The sequence below is a fragment of the Pantherophis guttatus genome, chromosome 2, assembly GCF_059756535.1.
Source record: "Pantherophis guttatus breed Tessera chromosome 2, ASM5975653v1, whole genome shotgun sequence".
NCBI lineage: Eukaryota > Metazoa > Chordata > Lepidosauria > Squamata > Colubridae > Pantherophis > Pantherophis guttatus.
Genome location: NC_142064.1, coordinates 33,591,556 through 33,610,548, shown reverse-complemented (window position 1 = coordinate 33,610,548; position 18,993 = coordinate 33,591,556). Strand labels below are relative to the sequence as shown.

Sequence of the window (18,993 nt, the reverse complement as noted above, 5' to 3'; positions counted from 1 at the left end):
AGATCCCGCCTGGAGATTCCTCCAATAGTAGTTGGCGGCGGAAGCGCACGATTTGGTCACCGGAGCCCAGTCTCGGTCCCTTTCGATCGCCCCTCTTCCTAAATCGATTCTCCAGCTCTTGCTGAAGTGGGGGAGGGGGCGGGGGGGAGGGAGGGGCCTGGCATCAGGTAGCTTCCCCCTTTCTTAAGGGGGAACCGGCTGCTTCGCCTCCCCATTCCGCGCACGTGTACAGGCAGAGAGACCAGCGGAGCCTGGAGGAGAGCAGAAGCAACTGAGCCGGCAAGCGGGCTGTGGGCGGGATGAGGAGTCAGCGGACAGGTCCTTTCCTTCTCCTGCTGCAGACTCTGCTGCACTTTTCTCCCGCTTTTCGCGCTCAGCCCGTCCCTCAAGGTACGGCGGTCCCTCTTGAAGACTTGAGGGATGAGGGGATAGGCGGGGAGGGGGGGGAACCTTTTCGGGTTTTGCCCCTCGTTGCTGCAGCTGCACTTTGGAAGAGAGAGGGATGAGCCAGAGTAGGTCAGGAAGTTATGTCCAGGTTGGCCTCCCGAGTTCCTGCTGAGCAGGCAGTTTGATGGGCAATACATGACAGCTACAGGATCCTCAAAAAAGTATCTAAATAATTTTCCTTCCTTTCTCTCTGTTCTGCGGAAATGTGGAAGAATTCTAATTTAGAGATCACCAGTGCCAAAGATGCTGTTTTTAAGTAGTACACCTTGGGAAAGGGATATTCAAATTGTGTTGTTACCAGAAATCTGTTTTTTGAGTTCAGATTTTGATACTCCCTCAGCTTTTCTCTTACATGAGTTTTTTTAAAAAAGAAATTTCTCTTTTTAAAAAAAATTGTAAATAATCATTTCCATAGGTTTGTGGATCTCTGTCCCTTGGGCATGGATTGCTACACTTTGCCATAGTTAGGCACTTTGAGATAGACATACACACTTGTTTGTCTTTGTTCAGTCGCTGCATCTTCCTCTCTTGTTAAATAGCCAACAATATTAACAACATTATATTTTAAAGATTTCTAGCTTGTGCCAAGGATCTCTCATTTGAATGCTATTAGTATAAATGTGTTTTTTTCTGATTCCAAGTAGTATGTTTAGGTTATTGCTAAGAAAAAGAATTTAAAAATTTGTTATTAGACAGTCCTGTGAAAGACCACATCCTATGCCAAAGCTGACAATGGGACTTAATCCCATGTAAATTTGTAAAGCAGTGTTAGAAACATAATTATTTGTTAACTAAGGAATACTCTTGTTAATCACAATGTGATCTTGTTCTGGGTAAATGTAAAGAATTTTGTTTATCCCAAATTGATTTGTTTATTCAAAATCATACCCTGCCATCTGTTATTAAATAAAACAAAACAAAAAGAAAATAATAAGATCTCACTTAGGTAGAACTACAGAGCAATGAAAATCAAATAGAATAAAGAGGTAAAAAGTAGAAATAAAAAGAGGGACAAAACCCAATAGGGTTCAACAAAATCAATTTCATATTTCTAAAAGGCCACTAAAGAAAATAGTATTTCCAGTGTCAAAAATTATATAGAATCTTGAGTCTGCTGGAAAACTTATCACTTCTTTTTCCAGATACCATCTAAAAAGAGGAAACATATTGGAAAAAAAAGATTGAATAGCAAAAACGGATAGAGATGTGTTTATGTTGTAAAGTACTATAACATAACTTGAAATCTAATATGTTTCCTGTTAGTGGGCAAGACTGTGATCAAATAATTTATGAGTCTACTCAGTCTGCTGATGATGAAGTTGAAGGGCAATTCCAAGTCCTCATTTCTTCCCCTAGCTCTTCATTTTTAACTTAGTTAAAAAGAAAGGGTACTTTTTGGAGAACTGTATTCTGTAAAGATAAACATATAGTCACCAAGTGGAGGAAGACTTATAAAGTCAGGTTAGAGTGAAATCTGATGATTCCCATTGAGCGACAATGACCAGAGTCATTTTACTGATGAGGATTTTTGAAAGATATATTGAATAGTTAAAATGTTCTCATGTTGCTTAATAAAAGCCAATGGAATTTATTTTTGAAAGAAGAACAGTTTGAAATAAATTTAGGCATGATCCATTGAGATTTCCTATGTGCATTAAATCAAAAGTACAAATCTTTTTCCAAATGTTGTAATCCAATTATGTTTAGTGGGAAAGGAGAAAATAATTAAATATATAAATTTAATATTAAATATATAACTAGAAGGTAGTCATCTTTAACTATTTTATTTGCATTTAAATGTAATCTAATCAAATTTATTTTTTTCTAGATTTCCAAAAACATTTGTTTTTGGAGATGAGTTGCCAGGATGCCATTTAAATGTAAAATGTGGCATTGAGGTCTTAAAAGTTTAATTGTGAATCATGGGTGGCCATGTGCAACTATGTGTGAAATAAGTTGAAATGACACTACAATTGCACGTAAGCCCTTTTTTCATGAGTCACATGGAGGTTCTTTTTGGAAATTGTTATCACCAACTATTTAACTTCCTTTTTCTCTCTTTATAGTATTGGATCTCCTCTCAATACCCAACCAGAAACTAGTAAAGACCTACTTACAGCAGGCATTGGCTGACCCTACTGTCAATGAAATATATGTGCTCTCAACATTCAGACTACAACCAAAAAGTACAGCCCTTATATTTGGGTTATACTCTTCCAATGAAAACAAAAAATATTTTGAGTTCATAGTAATGGGGCGAGTAAATAAAGGTAAGTTGTACACAATGAAAACATTTTATGTACTTTATATCTGCTAACTGATTTGAGATCCATTCTACAAATGTAGGATATAGCTTAGCAAGTTTTCTGGCAAGAAGACTCATAGGGTTCTGGGTGGCTTTTGTAGAATCAATTAATGCAATTAGATACAGATGTTCTGTGGAGGGAGCTACATGCAAGTTTTTCTAATCTTTTCAATCTTCTCCTTACTTTGATTCTGGGACCCTGCTCATTTAAACAGAGATTGAAACAGTAATTAGGCCAACATTAATTCTGAGAATTTTTTTTGTTCTTCATTATTGATATGTCAGCATCTCAGACCTGGGAAAAAAGGGAGGAAAAACAAATGTTTCATTCCCAAAGTAGACTGAGAAAAATAAAAGAAAATAATTTTGTTATCTGATGTCTGGTTCATTTTGTTAGTTCCTTAGAGCTTTTCTTAACATTTTTCAAATGTGATGATGTTCTTCTTGAATAGTGGTATAAATAGGGGTTACTACAATGCTGCTAAAGAAATTTTAACAGGGCTAAGTTAAGAAACAAGGCGTCTGAACACAATTATTTTTTATTTTGTTGAATTGTTCACTATGGTATTTGTTGCTTTTTACTTTCAAGGAAATGTATTAGTTTATGGCAAAATCTTGTTTCTATATTTACACAATCTTAATCACTGTTCATTCCTTCTCTTTGCTAACAAGATATCCCAAACAAGTAGCTAAGTGAGTCCCCCCCATTTAATTATTTATTTATTAAATTTATATGCTGCCCATCTCACTATCCAGAGTGACACTGAACCACTTACAATGCAATAAAAATGGAAACATAAAAGCAATTATATAGAAACAGTTAAAATTAAATACAGAAAAAGAGTAAAATCCTTTTCTTATTTTCCCTTGAAAAATCCTGTTTCAAATTACTGAAGAATTTGATGGATAGCGCACATGCTGAATTCTGCATATGAAAGAAAAGAAAATGATATAGTTGATCCCTGAGTTTAGCTCTGATTGAGAAAGTTAAATATTCCAAGTGCAGATGCTTTCTACAATCAGACAATAGAGCAAGGGGATGCTTGGTTAAGCTGAATTTTAGAGCTATGGCCCAGATCTGAAATATAAGTACACCTCGACTGGATCAAACAAGGCCTATCTCCGCCTAGCAGTTTTTTGTCAATCTGAATCTCCCAGATTGCTTGCAAACAGGAGATGGAGACATACCCCTTCTATCCCACTGTTTCCTATAACTGGCATTTGAAAGCACACTACCACCAGATGCAGTGGTAGGCTGCTGCCGGTTCGGACCAGTTCAGGCCAACTGGTAGTTCCGATGATCACCTGGCCCCGCCCACCTGCCCCCACCCTATCCTGTCCTATATTTCCTTCTTTCTGGCTCAGCTGATTCACGCAGCACAGCTAATTTCCATGCCTTCGCTGTTCTACTTACCGGGGCTGCCTTAGAAGGTAAGCAGCTGAGCTTCAAATTGCTGTATTTTGAACGCTGCGTGCAAGCGCATTAGGCACGTGCATGCTCAAAGTGCACGTGCAAACCGCATGCCCATCGAACCGGTTGTTAAACCTGTTATAGCCCACCACTGACCAGATGTAACACCAAATCAAGATTAATAACCCTAAGTAGACTCAGTCTCCTTCTCTTGTGGATTATTAGTGTGCTGTTTCTTCAAAATAAGAACATATGACTCAAAAACTGGAATTTTAGAGTGGTATGGAAGGTACCATTTAAATGTTTCGAATTAGTCCTGTTCTGACTTTTGCTTTAAAAAAATGTGATAAGAACATCTTTATTTTAGCCAAATTAAATTAAGCAAACAAAATATATAAAATAAACTCCATGACAGCCATTTGGATCTATTTTATTCAATGGAGATAATGAAAAAAACCAACTACTTCAGAAAAATGAAAAGTTGTTCCCATTCAGGTGACCTACTCATTGTTTGAAAGATATGAGAACACACCTATAGCATGATATTCATTTCCTTTGGGAGGGACAACATAATAGCTATAGACTAAACCAGGGCTCCCAAAACCCCCAGGCCTGTTCGGAACCTGTCTGCACTGCTGAAGGTGACAAGTGAGCAAGCAAAACCAAGTCTGTGGAAAAGTTGTCTTTCACAAAACCGGTCCTTGATGCCAAAAAGGTTGGGGACCACTGGACTAAAGGCATTAAATTGCTTAGCGCATTGTAAGCCGCCCTGAGTCTCCGGAGAAGGGCGGCATATAAATCAAATTAAAAAAAAAAAAGTAAAAAGGCCAGATTAGACATCATTTGGTTGTATCATTTATAGCCTTCATAACTGTCTTTTTACAATTGCATGTAGACTTGTTTCATTTAGGCACCAGGCTACTTTTGGAACTTAAATATCCTTTTCCACCTTAATTCAGTGGTGAAATCTAAAATTTGTTACTACCGTTCTGTGGGCGTGGCTTGGTGGGGGGGTAATGTGACTGAGTGAGCGTGGCCTTTTTTTTTTTTTTTACTTTTAAAACCATTTTTTCTACAACCTCTTTGGTAAAGAGGTTGTAAAAAAATGCTTTCAAAAGGCTCTGACTATCCCAGCTGAGTTGCCTGATCATCAGAGGCTTTTTTTCTTTTAAAAGCCTCTGACGATCAGGCAACTCAGCTGGGATCTGAAGAGGTTGTAGAAAAATCTGAAAAGGTTGTAGAAAAAATGCTTTTAAAAGCCTTTGATGATTCCAGTTGAGCCGCGCGATCATCAGAGGCTTTTTTTTTTTACTTTTAAAAGCATTTTGTCAGCCGAAGAGGTTGTAGAAAAAATACTTTAAAAAAAAAAAGCCTCTGATGATCACGCGGCTCAGCTGGGCATTGGGGGGGGGGCAGGGATTTTTGCTACAGGTTCTCCGAACCACCCGCCTCCATCGCTACTGGATCGGGCGATCCAGTCCGAACCGGGTGCATTTCACCCCTGCCTTAGTTGCTGGGATTTAGTTATAGAACAACATTTTTAAATTTGGAACTTTCTTGTTAAAAATGCTGACAGCATCAAGAATGTTTTATGCACAAAAATGGAAAGATACTTTAATTCCCACAATGGATGACTGGCTGGAGAAACTGATGGAATGAGCAGAGATGGCTAAATTGATTGCCTTCATCAAAGAAAAGAATACAACTAACTTTGTTCCCAATTGGAAACTGCTTCTGGACGTTGTGCTTGAAGTGGGAAAAAAAATGAAAATCTTGGGTTTTGCTGATTAGATACATTTGTTATTATAGGAATGACTAATATACAGTATATTACTATGTAACAATAAATTGTTGAGGCTGTATATTAATATCTTAATCTACTGTGCTAAAGTCAATACTTGTCTTTCTTTTCCCCCTTTCCCTCTATACTTTCCCTCTTCCCTTTTTCCTCCCCTGTTTTGCCACTCTCTTCATTTTTCTCTGTAGTTAGTTTATTTTGATAAGCTAATAATCAATTAGAATAACATTTTTAGTTCTGGCTGGATTTTTCAGTGGTATCCTTTCAGTTTTCCTCATAAGGATGTGATTGGAGGAACGCATTTCCAACCCCCCCCCCCAGTCTTTTTCTATTGTGTCTAAGGCTTTCCAGTGAAATGTTTCCTGTACTCCCATTTTTATTTCCAGCAATTGCTTTGGCAGTATAATTTGCTTTCTAAGCTTATTTTCCTCCAGCCTTGAAACTGACTCCTGCTTCTCTCTATATATCCTGAAAGCAGGATATTTGTTGGAGCATTTCTTGGAGTCCTTTGATCTACAGCTTTCCTGGCTCACTTCCTTGTCTCTTTCTCTATGAATTTCCCATTCTATTAGCTCAGTTGAGATTTTTCTTCTTTCTGGTTCTTTTTCTAGCTTGAACGACACTTGTATCTTCCGGCCCACTTCACTCCATTTCCTCACAGTTTCTTTCTCTTTTGGTCACTCTTGTTTAGTCTTTTTTGCTCCTCTTTCATTCCCTCTCCTGTTTCACATCTTCTAATTTGTTTGTGCCCCTCACCACCCTCAGTACATTTCCCACATCATTTATATGCCTTCACATTTTCCAGTTTCCTAGCTTTGATCAGACACAGATACGATGTGGTCTGGTTTCAGGGAGGGATGAAAATACAATACCTGCTTCCAAAAATCTGTGAAAACATTTATAGAATCTCTTGGGAAATCATGGTCTCTTATAACCACAGAACAAAGAACCAAAAACCTGGGAATATTACTGTTTTACTGTAAATCCTCAGACCATGGGATATAACCAGGATTCAGTGAAAACACCTTTTGATCTACCTTTGCTTTTGATCTATCTTAATATTGGAGAAAAGCTTCTTTGATGTCCTTTTTTGATCAGAATGGCAGTCCTTCTCAAAGTAGAATCAATGAACCTCAACACAAAGTCTTGGCCATTTGTGCACAGAGAGAGATGCATTTTACCAATAAAGGAGAATATTTGTAGCTCAGGGTTGAAATGAGGGGCCCTTGGTGCTCTCTGAGCTTGGTTGTTTTCTTTGTTTCATTACCTAAACCAAGTAACATCATTCCTCAACTGAATTATGGGAAGTGTTTATTCATTATATTTAGAGTGTGTTGTAACCATGTCTGTGATCAAAGCCCTAGGCATTACACATGTAAAAGAAACAGGGCTTTGATCATACAGCTGTAGCCATTATTTTGACGTTATTTTTTTGACATCCCTTCTCCTTCAATATCCTATCAACCATATAAATCTTTCTAGATTGGATTATTGTAATTAACTCTATATGAGACTATCTTGGAAAAGTCTTTTGAATCCTCAGTTGATCTAAAAGTGGTAGTGAGGATGTTAGTGGGTGTTTGCTTATTAAATGATTTTATAGCTGCTTTGAAATAGATGCACTTGTAACCAATAATTTTTTAATTATTCTGTCATCTTGTTTGCAAGATTACACATATTGCCTATTATCAAACTAGTCATACAACCATAACATAGTTAAAATTCAGATATCTGATCATGAGAGATGCCTGTTTGATCCAAAAAGGAACAACTTCTCAGAGGTCAAGGTCAAAGAACTAATGAGGAGAGCATGCTTGAAACTAAATTAGCATTTGCTTTTAATTTAATTTTTTATTAGAATAAAAAATAGATAAATTATTACAAAAAATCCATAACAAAAATATTTAAAAAGAAAGCAGTAATAAATAAAAACAATATAATCAATATAATATAATCAATATAATCTGACAACTAGTTCTTTCGGACTATTGATTTAGGGAAAAGATCTGGTTAATCATGAAAGGACGAAGAAATAACAGTGCAGAACATATTTTTATAAATGTATATTTGCTCTTTTCATATTGGCAATTTTTATTCCTTTTTGAATTAGTTTTCTTAGTTTAATAATTTTTAGGTAATGTCTTTACAATGTTCCAACTGTATCTCTGTTATATCATTGATATTTTTATGGAATTTATATAGTTTACAAAGTGCTTTAAACTGTATCAAATTATGTAAGCATGACAAAGGTGATGTAGATAGACAGTGTCAAAATATAAAAAAATATTATTTTTGTATAAATTATCTTGGAATTGTGCTGCTTTACGCAAAGAATTATAGGTTATTAACAGTTTAAAACATATTCTAGAAACTTCATATTTTGAGATGGTTAGCTCTGAATGCTACCAATCAAAATTGTATAATTCATCAATCTTTTCTACCTTGATACATTTTATTTGCAGATAAAAAAGAAGTGGGAGTACGCAAAAACCTATAGCTGCCAAGGTTGCCTCAAACTGATAGGAAGCATATAAATTTAATAAATAAAAATAAATAAATACAGGTGGCAGATGCAATACTTGTCTTTCGTAATGTTTATGAGACAAAGTAATTATGCAATAACACTGTCAGTGATTCATTGCTCATTTGACTAATAAAAGGAACAACAATAGTTAGGGAATTGATTACTGTTACACCTGTATTGTGGTTAAAGACACTGAACTTGTCAGCTGGAAAGCTGACAGCCCAGGTTTGAGACATGAGCGCTGCTTGATAGGGTGAGTTCCCATTACTTGCCCTGGCTCCTGTCCACCTAGCATTTTGAAAACATGCAGATGCAAGTAGATAAATAGGTACCACTTCAGTGAGAAGGTAACAGCATTCCATCCACCTCAGCATATAGTCATGCTGGTCACATGACCATTGAAGTGTCTTTAGACACAATGGCTCCCTTGGCTTAAAAAAAAAAATTAAAGATGAGCATCACCCTCTAGAGTTGGACATGACTGGACAGGGGAACCCTTTATCTTTACCTATACTTGCATTATGGATTAATGAAGCTGAATGTGGATAATGCCCTCATATTTATACAGAATTCACCCGTATAATCCTAAAATTGGGATAGGGTGCGTTATCTACTGTGGTCATTAAGAGTAACATCATGGACTGTATCTTTATTGTCATAGTGATATCTTTGTTCTTTAGAGGTGTTACATTCAAAATATAACAGATTTTGAACATTATTAAAAATACATTGATTTAAGTGGGATAGATTAAACATCTAATTGATTGAGAAATGCAGTTTGTCTTAAAGTTCTTCATTTTCTTTAGATCATAAAAACTGACTGGGTTAAAACAATAAAAACATATTTGCTAGAAACGAAGCAAATAATTACAGAAGCATCTGGGAATTGAAAGGCTCCCTTTTGGGTAGGCAGCAATATTTTCAGATGCTTCCACATCCGTTCAATATCACCACCATCTGTAGCTTCTCTTTGAGACAAAATGGCTTACCTTTAAAAATTGTTATAAATGATGTGACTTCAGTTAAACACAATGCTTTGAAACCGATTCAACTATTTGATGAGATCTCTGGTATCTTACATTTTGTACAAATGACACTGTTTCTCAGAAACAAAACAGGGACTTTTGGGTTCCCCACATTGAAAACAACTTCATTGTCTATTGGCACCAGTAATTCAAACTTTTTTTTGGTAGCACAAGGGGACAGAAACACAGATGTTTTAAATATAATTATGCCTTTGGTCCTAGACAGCATTTCCCTCCAGCTCTCTCCAAAAACAAGATTCCTCCCCCTCAGATGTGCCTTGATCTTCCATCCAATCTTGCTGCCTTCAGGCTTTCCAGTCTCTTGGTCCTTTGCCAACTCTGGGCTCTTCTACCTTCTTCTGTTTTTTCTTGCTCACTGACTTTCTGTATAGTTCTGCTCCAGATCTTACATATGCAGGAGACCTGCCAGATTCAAAGGCCAGCATTTGTTCATCTAGCTAAAGTTGCAATGCAGTGAGTGAGAAAACAGTTTCTTCTATACATTTCTTCCCACCCAGCCTTGTAGCCACATCATACCTCAAAAGGGCATAAAGAATCTGAAGTCCAAGAAAGCTGAGGACAGTTTTACTCAAAACTTTATCTCTGCTTAAGATAGTCCTGAGGTCATTTCCTTCCTTCCTTCCTTCCTTCCTTCCTTCCTTCCTTCCTTCCTTCCTTCCTTCCTTCCTTCTTCCCTCCCTCCCTCCCTCCCTCCCTCTTTCTTTCTTTCTTTCTTTCTTTCTTTCTTTCTTTCTTTCTTTCTTTCTTTCTTTCTTTCTTATGCTTTCCATCTTGCCATCATGGCTTTTTATTTTGTTTTGTTCATTTAAAAAATAAAAATAAGTGAAGTTCAATATATTTATTTTATCTTCTTTGATGAAAATTATATGATACTTTGTATATTCAGAATTAACCTTAGTTTTGAGGAATAAAGTGCAGATTAGATGTATTATTTCTCATATCATATTTAGTTTGATCCTAAGGAGCTGCATGTAGACTAAGATGAAAATGGAAAAATGGATTAATATAGTATTATGTACTTAGCATGGACAAGGGACAGGTTTATCTGAATGTTCTTTGCCAGGCAGTAAAATATCTTAAGCAAATCATGCTCTACTTCTATTTCTGTAGAGCTAGTTAGGAAATAGAAATTAGATTTGTGGCCAAGTCCAAGACTATCCAGTGACTCTTTGACTTCAGATTCAAGTCCAATAATCTGGCTACAAGGTTACACTACTGTTTCTTTAGCAATATCTAAGAAAGTACTAGTTTCTAAATAAGCTTGTGTTAAGAAAAAAGTGGTTTCTTTGGTGCTGCAGAAACTCATTCCAGTTTAGCAAATAAAATGTACTATAGTTATAGTTTACTATGGTATGTGAACCAGACTTAGGTCAGCTTTTCCTAACTAAGATCCTCTGTATTGGATTATCTCATAGAAGGGCATTAGATTGGAAGAAAGCTGCATTCCATGTGATATTTAGGTTATCATCTGTCCATTCATCCATATGGATAATGTACAAAGGAATATACAACTAGGTATTTATTTATCATATTTATGTGGCTATCCATCTCACATGACAACAGACCATAAAAATAATTTTAAAAGCATAAAAGGTATAAAAGATAATATTATTATCAAAATGCTAAGAAAGAGTGTCAAGACATTCTCAACAATGATGCCGCATCAGTTCACTGTTCTTTTGTGACTCCGGGCCTGTTGATACAATTGGGTTTTAAGGAACCTAGGAAAGTCAACAAAGATTGGGTCAATCTCACTTGGGGGGGGGTAATGTTCTATAGGGAGAGTGCCACATCAAAAAAGGCTTATCTCCTGGGTCCTGTCAAATGTAACTCCTTAGTAGGCAGAACCCGCAACATAACTCTTTTGCTATACCTGAAGAGGCAGTCCTTCAAATAACCCACTGTAGGTGATAGGCTAGCTGAGCCAGGAGGAGGAGTCAAACAGGGGCTTAGTCTAGAATCCCTATATGGGCACAAGAGGACCCTCCAATTGCCCATGTAGGGATTCTAGACTAAGTCCCTATTTGACTCTTTCCCCAGCCCGGCCAGCCTCTGTCCTACACCCAGGGCCATGCTATGAAGGGATTTAAAGATCAGAATCAGCACCTTGAATTGGATGTGGAAGCAAACTGGCAACCTGTGTAACTCATATACCGCATTCTAGAGGCCTGTGCCACCATATTCTGTACCAGCTGAAGCTTCTGGATATCCTTAAAGACAGCCCCATGTACAGCACATTACTGTAGTCCACCTGGAAAGTGACCATAATACCATATGATATAAATGTAGATATAGATACAGCTGTAAAGTCAAGTAGAGGACTGTATTGCTACAAAAGAGTATTTTCACTTAAGAACAGCTGTGTAGGCAAAGAGTTGCTATAATTTTATATTCACCTTCTCAAACAGACTGATAATTTCTACTATATGTTGTGAATTTTATTGTATTCACATTTTCCAATAATATTATTTGCTGTTAGTTTCTCTGAGATATTTGAGGAACGATGGGAAATTAAATGCTGTGATCTTCCCCAATGTGCCTTTGGCTGATGGAAAGCGCCATACAGTCCTCCTTCGGTTAAGTGGAGTGCAGCATGGCAACAGTAAAGCTGAATTGTATGTGGACTGTATGCAGGTGGATTCTGTTCAAATTTTGCCTAAAATCTTTTCGGAACTGCTGCAAAGCTCAGAATCCATAGAATTACGAACACTCCAGAAGAAATCACAGGTGAGTACTGAAGGAGGGGAAAAAAATGTTTGTGATGGAAGGGCTTATGGCCCAGGAGCTAATGTACTCCTGATCCATATTTGCATGCCTGGAATTTCCCAAAATTCATCACTGAAATCTGGTAGCAAAATGGCAATTTTTAGTAGTATGATTTTCAGAGTTTTTATTGTAATAAAACAAAGATGTGTGAAGCCTTCTCTATCTTAGCATGCTTCGTTTGCTTTAAAAGAAACATTATCAGCTCCCCCAACATTAAATAGGGGATCAGAATTTCAGCCCCATCCTCCAGTGAAATCACTGCATTGCTACCATGTCCTTTGCAGCCCATAGTGCCCTTTCATCCCAAATAAAGGAGAACAGTTCAGATTCTAAGCCCAAAACGTGGCCTATCCTTTGTGCAGTACAGGTAGTCCTTGAGTTACAACTATTCATTTAGTGACCTTTCAAGGCTACAATAGTAGTGAAAAAGTGACTTATAACTTTTATTTCATACTTACGACTGTTGAAGCATCCCCATGATCACAAGATCAAAATTTGGGCACTGGGCATGTATTTATGACGGTTGCAGTGTCCTGGGATCATGTGATCACCTTTTGTTGCCTTCTGACAAGCAAAGCCAGATTCACTTAACAACAGACTCACTACCTGTGAGCTGTTACTCACTTAACAACTCCAATGATTCACTTAACAACTGGGGCAGGAAAGGTTGTAAGATGGGGCAAAATCCATGCAACAGTTGTCTTGTTTAGCCACATAAATTTTGGGCTCAATTGTGGTCGTAAGTCGAGGACTACCTGTATTTTGCCCTGTTTCTGTATTGACAGCATCTGTTCTGATCACCTGTTGACAGCATCTGTTCTGGCCATGTGCTCACCACAGATGGGATGGGATGGGAAAAGTGTGCAGGCAAGAAGAGGGAATCCACCAGGTCAACTCCCTTGGCATAATACTTGAGTGAGGTCTTTGCAAGGTCCAGTCCCTCTCATAACTGAAAGAGCTCTGCTGCATTGCTTGTTTCTTTCCTGTTCCCTTTTCAAAGGAGAAGAATGTATGTACACAGCATGCAGAATATGATATGTATGCACACAGCATGCAGAATAGAACACAGACATATGCTGGCTGCATGAGAGGCAAAAACAACAGCTATATTATTCTCCCATACCCTATGGAGATTACATGAAAAAAATGACCTAGTCATGAAGTTGCTAAACTTCTTCTGGGCTGGAAGTTTTCCTCTAGCCATAGAATTATTTTATTGGTGAAACTATATCCATGTAGCTCTAATATGTTTCTAAAGGAAAGGTTTGGCTACTTCATATATATTCAGTGCCTGTTTTCCCTGCATGTCAATAGTCAGAAAATCAAGGTATAAATCAAAATAATAAAATGAAGTCAATAGAACCATCCTTCCTTGGCCCCCTATTTTTTATTGTCCAGGAGACTTTAGACGACTTGAAGCTGATTGTGAGGGGGTCCTTGTCCCAAGTAGAAACTCTACAAGACTGTTTTCTCCCACAGACAGAGCCACCAGTTCAGTATTCAGGTAAGGTTGATATCTTGATTGTAAGTAAATTAAACAACTCTACATGAAACTGTTATTTAACACCTTCATACAGCTGTATTTTTATCTGGGACTCCAAGCCATCTGCTCACCATATGCTGAATGCACTTTCAGAGCAGCAGGATCACTCAAGGAGTTCTTTAACATTAGATGTTCATGTTCTTAGAAATGTATTTGCTTGGTGGACATGTTTCCTAATATTTCTTGACTTAGCAAGTCTTAACAGCCAAAAATAATTTTAACAATTTCGTTGGCAAATGAAATCTAAAAGAATATGGACGCGTAAGATTAGTATATTTTGTGTATCAATTGAAATTAATGATAAATATGTAGAGTAAAATTATATTTATTTATTTATTTATATCCTACCCAGCAATGACTCTGTGAGGTGGGTTGGGCTGAAAGTCAATGACTGGCCCAAAGTCACCCAGCCAGCTTTCATGCCAAAAATGGAATTAAAACTCACAGTCCCCCAGTTTCTACTCTTACTACTCTTGTTCTCTAGATCTTGGAAAAGTCACAGCTTTCTGCTCTCCTTTCCTTTTATTTCAGGGATGGGCAACATTAGGATGGTCCTTAGCATGTGGTTAATAGTTGAGTACTGCCAAGTGGGTGGGGCCATAATGAAACATATGGGTGGGGCTTGGCTGGGAAAATTTAGGGGCTGTCTTTCTTTTTTAATCTGAGGGATGCCTATTTCCAATTTCCAATTTCCACCTGGTACATTTGGATGGAGTAGATGTGCTCTGGGTCCCCTCTATTAAATGTTGTCATCTTGTGGTAGCAAGGAAATATGCCTTCTTTTTTTTCAGCCTCGGCCCTGAAACAGTCCCCTCCCCACCCTGAGACACAGACAGGAGTTTCTTGCCAGCGGTTCTGGGAAGCCCATAATACTTGGCTTTGCTCCCAGATCAAGAATTAATGTATTTGTGGGACTCTTGTGCTTGTATTGTTGTGGTTGTTTTTAATTCAAGCTGTCATGTTTTGTTTTAATGTTTTTTTTTAATGTTTTAATCTCTTTTAATTGTGTATTTGAATTTTGAATTTTATAAGCTGTCCAGTCTTCTAAACTGGGTGGCCATTGTAATGAATGAATTAATTAATTAAGGGAAACTGCTGCCAGCATTCAACAATCAGGGACTGAGGGAGTTGGAGTCTTTTGGCTCCCAAACCACAGTGAGATGCTCCCCTTGCTTTATTTTTAAACCATGCTTGGGTTGGAATATCTTTCCAATAAAGAATAGTTCCCTGTAAATTGGAATGCCTAAGTATTTATTTATTTATTTATTTATTTATTTATTTATTTATTTATTTATTTATTTATTTATTAATCAAATTTCTATACCGCCCTACTCCCGAAGGACTCAGGGCGGTGAACAGCCAAGATAAAATACAGATAATACAAATATTAAAAAAATCCCTTAAAATTATTAAATATTTCGGCTGAAACACAGATTAAAACACCCAATTTATAAAATCACAAATTAAAAAATTTAAAAAATTTAAAAAATGGGAGTTAGGCCAGGCCAGCTTGCTGAAATAGAAAAGTTTTGAGAGCACGGCGAAACGTGCGCAGGTCCGGGATCTTCCATATCTCTGGGGGGAGCTCGTTCCAGATGGTAGGTGCCCCCACAGAGAAGGCTCTCCCCCTGGGGGCTGCCCGTCGACACTGTTTGGCGGACGGCACCCTGAGGAGCCCCTCTCTATGGGAGCGTACTGGTCGGTGAGAGGCTATTGTTAGCAGAAGGCGGTCTCGTAGATACCCCGGTCCGATGCCATGGAGCGCTCTAAAGGTGGTAACCAAAACCTTGAAGCGCACCCGGAAGACCACCGGGAGCCAGTGCAGCTCGCGCAGGAGGGGGGTCACATGGGAGCGCCACGTCGCTCCCATAACCACCCGCGCGGCCGCATTCTGGACCAGCTGGAGCCTCCGGGTGCTCCTCAAGGGGAGCCCCATGTAGAGAGCATTACAGTAGTCCAAGCGTATCTTATCATAAGTATTTTATGGTTAAATGAGAATTTCACTCAAATTCAACTATATGATATACTTAGTATTTGAAAGGACTGTATCACTGCTCGTATTGCTAAAATTTCTGATCTTAGTGTATTTTCTGTTAGTTGCTTGATTGTCATACATGTCTCTACAGGTGACTTTAACAGGCAATTATTAAGTCACATGTTGCAAATGAACCAGGTACTAGTTGAAGTGAAAGATCTCCTCAGACAGCAGGTATTTCTGAGCTTTCTGTTACAGCTTCTTTGTTTTGCTCTAAGAAATACTGTATATACGATAATATTATTTTAGGAAAGGAACTGATTGTGTTCATATGCCAAAAAGATAGTTTAATCTTCTTCAATTTAGTTCTTAGTTCTTCTTTCATTTGCTGGATTTCTGTTCCCAAAATTGAAAATGATGTTTCAGAATAGGAAGATGTGTCTAATTTTATTACATTATTTATCAGCAAAGAGCCCATTCATGCAAACACTTTTAGACCTGCCAAAATTATGAACACTAGGACTATTTAGGCTGAGAGCAAGAAAATGATGCAAGAAATGTGTGTCATAGTTAAGGCCCCACTCCAAAGGTATTGAACTGACTGATCACCTGACTAAGAATCTAGATTTCCACTAGATTTAGTTGCTGGTGCACAATTTTAATTCAGCAATCAAGCTGATTACTTGCAATAAAGGTGACATTCATGAAAATGATCATATGTAAATTTTAAATTAATACTTTGGTTTGAGAGATGTACATTTCAAAGCTTAGACTTAAGCGTTAGCTACTCTATGTACTTCTACTAAATTCATCAGAGAGCTAAAATATGAAAGGGCAGCTGTTTACTTGGAACAGACTTGGCATAAGTTCAGCATGAATAATTATGCTAGTATCAATCTCATACTGATGATTTGCAAACCTAAGCTATGTTATAGCATTAATTGTATAATGTGCCTTTTATGGACAAAAAGTAATGAAGTCAGAATAATTTGAGGTAGATGGCTCTATTTAATACATTTTATTTGTTCAACTAAGGTTAAGGAGACAGCATTTCTGAGGAATACTATAGCTGAATGCCAGGCATGTGGTAGGTCCTTTTGATCTCCTGGGTTTAAGTAGGATTTTTATAAACTTTACAATTAAATCACAAGAAACCTGTTGTTATGCTTAGCTGCTAAGTATATAGTTAGATGGCATGAAATGATTGATTTTTATAGGGCTTCCTTAAATAATGGTGGAATTATGCACATAGCCTTAATTGATTACTTTAGCAATTAATTTAATAGCTTCACCCTAAGCATGCTAACTCAGTAATTGTGTTATGCATGCTGCTATTCACATAATAATTGCAGAAATGAACTACTCTGATTCAGTAGGAGAAATGACCTGCTCACTTACTGAGGGATATTCTCATTGGCTCTCTCAAGATTTACTTGATTTAAAATGCTATACTTTATCATCATAGGATTGGGAATCGGAAATTTCCCCACTCCTTCCCCACTTCCCCCGAAACCCAAGTGTGAAGCCGATACTTGTTTCCCGGGGGTACACTGCACAGACACAACAGATGGGTACCAGTGTGGTCTTTGTCCTGAAGGCTTCACTGGAGATGGAATTATTTGTAGAGATATTGATGAGGTGAGTTATTCTTTGAGTGCTTTTCAGGGCTAGCCTGAGGTACAGTATTTTGTTATCCAAGATATAGATGAAGACCAGAAGCTGAAGCTAACTTAGAAGAGAATCAGGTTTTCTAGCACACCCAAAGGCAGCAGGTGAGTTTAAAAGTTGCAAGCATCTGGGCATCTGTGAGGGAGAAAAACAGAGGAGAATTACTACATCTGCCTTTTTGCATTTGTTCCCTATGATACAGATAGTCCTCAATTTACCGCTGTAATTGAATCCACAATTTAAATCTTGATAATGGTTAAGTGAGTCACCATGTGACAGTGCATGAACTTTTTGTCTTTTATGTGGTGATTTTTAAGCAAATTTGATGGTTGTAAAGTGAATGTTCTGGTCATTAAACAAACACAGTGGTTGTTAAATGAACTCATTGTTTGCTATGGGATTTTTTTTTACTTCTGGTAGCTAGAAGTAGATGCCACTTTCTAGCAAAAACATAATAAATCACAGTAATATGACCACAGGGGAGCCTGGCTGTCAGATTGTACCTCGAATGCAGATTGTAATGGGTCCTTTGTACTATAACTTCAAAAAGTCGAGGATTACATACAGGTGTGTCCCTTTACCTAATGGCATGATTGGTCCTGCATAGACAAAAACATGCAGTACTGAAGATAAATGCAATCCAAGCAATCTTATTCTTTGGCTAAGGATAATTTCTCAATGTCTAGAGCACCCATATTTCAAAAAAAATAAAAAATAAATAAATTGTGGGACTCCTCTTTAATTCTAACATTAGAATTAGGGATTCAGAATGTGAGTCAAATAGGGCATCTAACAAATATCTGCATGTTTAACTTAGTTGGCTGGATGCCTTATAATTAGTATGTAGTAAAAACTGGAACTTTGTCTTTCAGTGCCAATATAAACCATGCTTTCCAGGAGTGCAATGTGTGAACATGGCTCCAGGTTTCAGATGTGAAGCCTGCCCACCAGGATATATTGGGCAGATCATCCAAGGAATGGGAATAAATTTTGCCAAAAACAACAAACAGGTTTGTCATCTCATTGTTGTTCTTTGCAACCAAGTGCAGTCTAGATCCTATAAACATTTTGCTTCATATAGCTGAACTAATCTTTCTTCAAGATCCAATTAATAATCACTGTACAAATGTCTGCATCATTTCTGTATATACAGCAAAATATAGTTTATAATATTAATAGGTTACAGCGTGATGGCTCATCAGAGAGAGCACACAGGGCCCTCTCTGATGGCACGCAAGCCATCGCCACAGTTCAGCTCCACTGCGCCTGCACGTATGTCTCCCGCCAGCCAGTTGGTCTTTGGTCTCTTCCACACATGCACGGGGGGGCAAAGTGCATGCATGGGACCGCACACACATGTGGGGGGGGCTGCAGGGGGAGCTGCGCATGTATTCATGGGGGGTGGGGTGCATGCAGGGGGCTGCACGTACATGCCTTGGGACGAGGCACAAGCACGGGGGCCATGCACGCATTGCATTTTGGGGGTTTGGGCGCACGCATTCACGCACAC

The 18,993-nt window shown here is 37.9% G+C and overlaps 1 protein-coding gene across 2 annotated transcripts in view; it reads left to right on the top strand.

Annotated features, from left to right (window-relative positions):
- Nucleotides 1-18,993, top strand: part of THBS4 (thrombospondin 4) — a 37,866-nt gene continuing 18,873 nt past the window's right edge. The window contains exons 1-8 of one of the 2 annotated variants that reach the window (XM_034441048.3): nt 1-390; nt 2,514-2,717; nt 12,011-12,258; nt 13,696-13,801; nt 15,967-16,049; nt 16,851-16,902; nt 17,281-17,453; nt 18,356-18,493. In XM_034441048.3, the coding sequence (XP_034296939.2) occupies nt 300-390; nt 2,514-2,717; nt 12,011-12,258; nt 13,696-13,801; nt 15,967-16,049; nt 16,851-16,902; nt 17,281-17,453; nt 18,356-18,493 (1,095 nt within the window). In that variant the 5' untranslated portion in view covers nt 1-299. The remainder of the gene's footprint in view (nt 391-2,513; nt 2,718-12,010; nt 12,259-13,695; nt 13,802-15,966; nt 16,050-16,850; nt 16,903-17,280; nt 17,454-18,355; nt 18,494-18,993) is intronic. The other variant, XM_034441049.3, reaches the window with a different exon arrangement.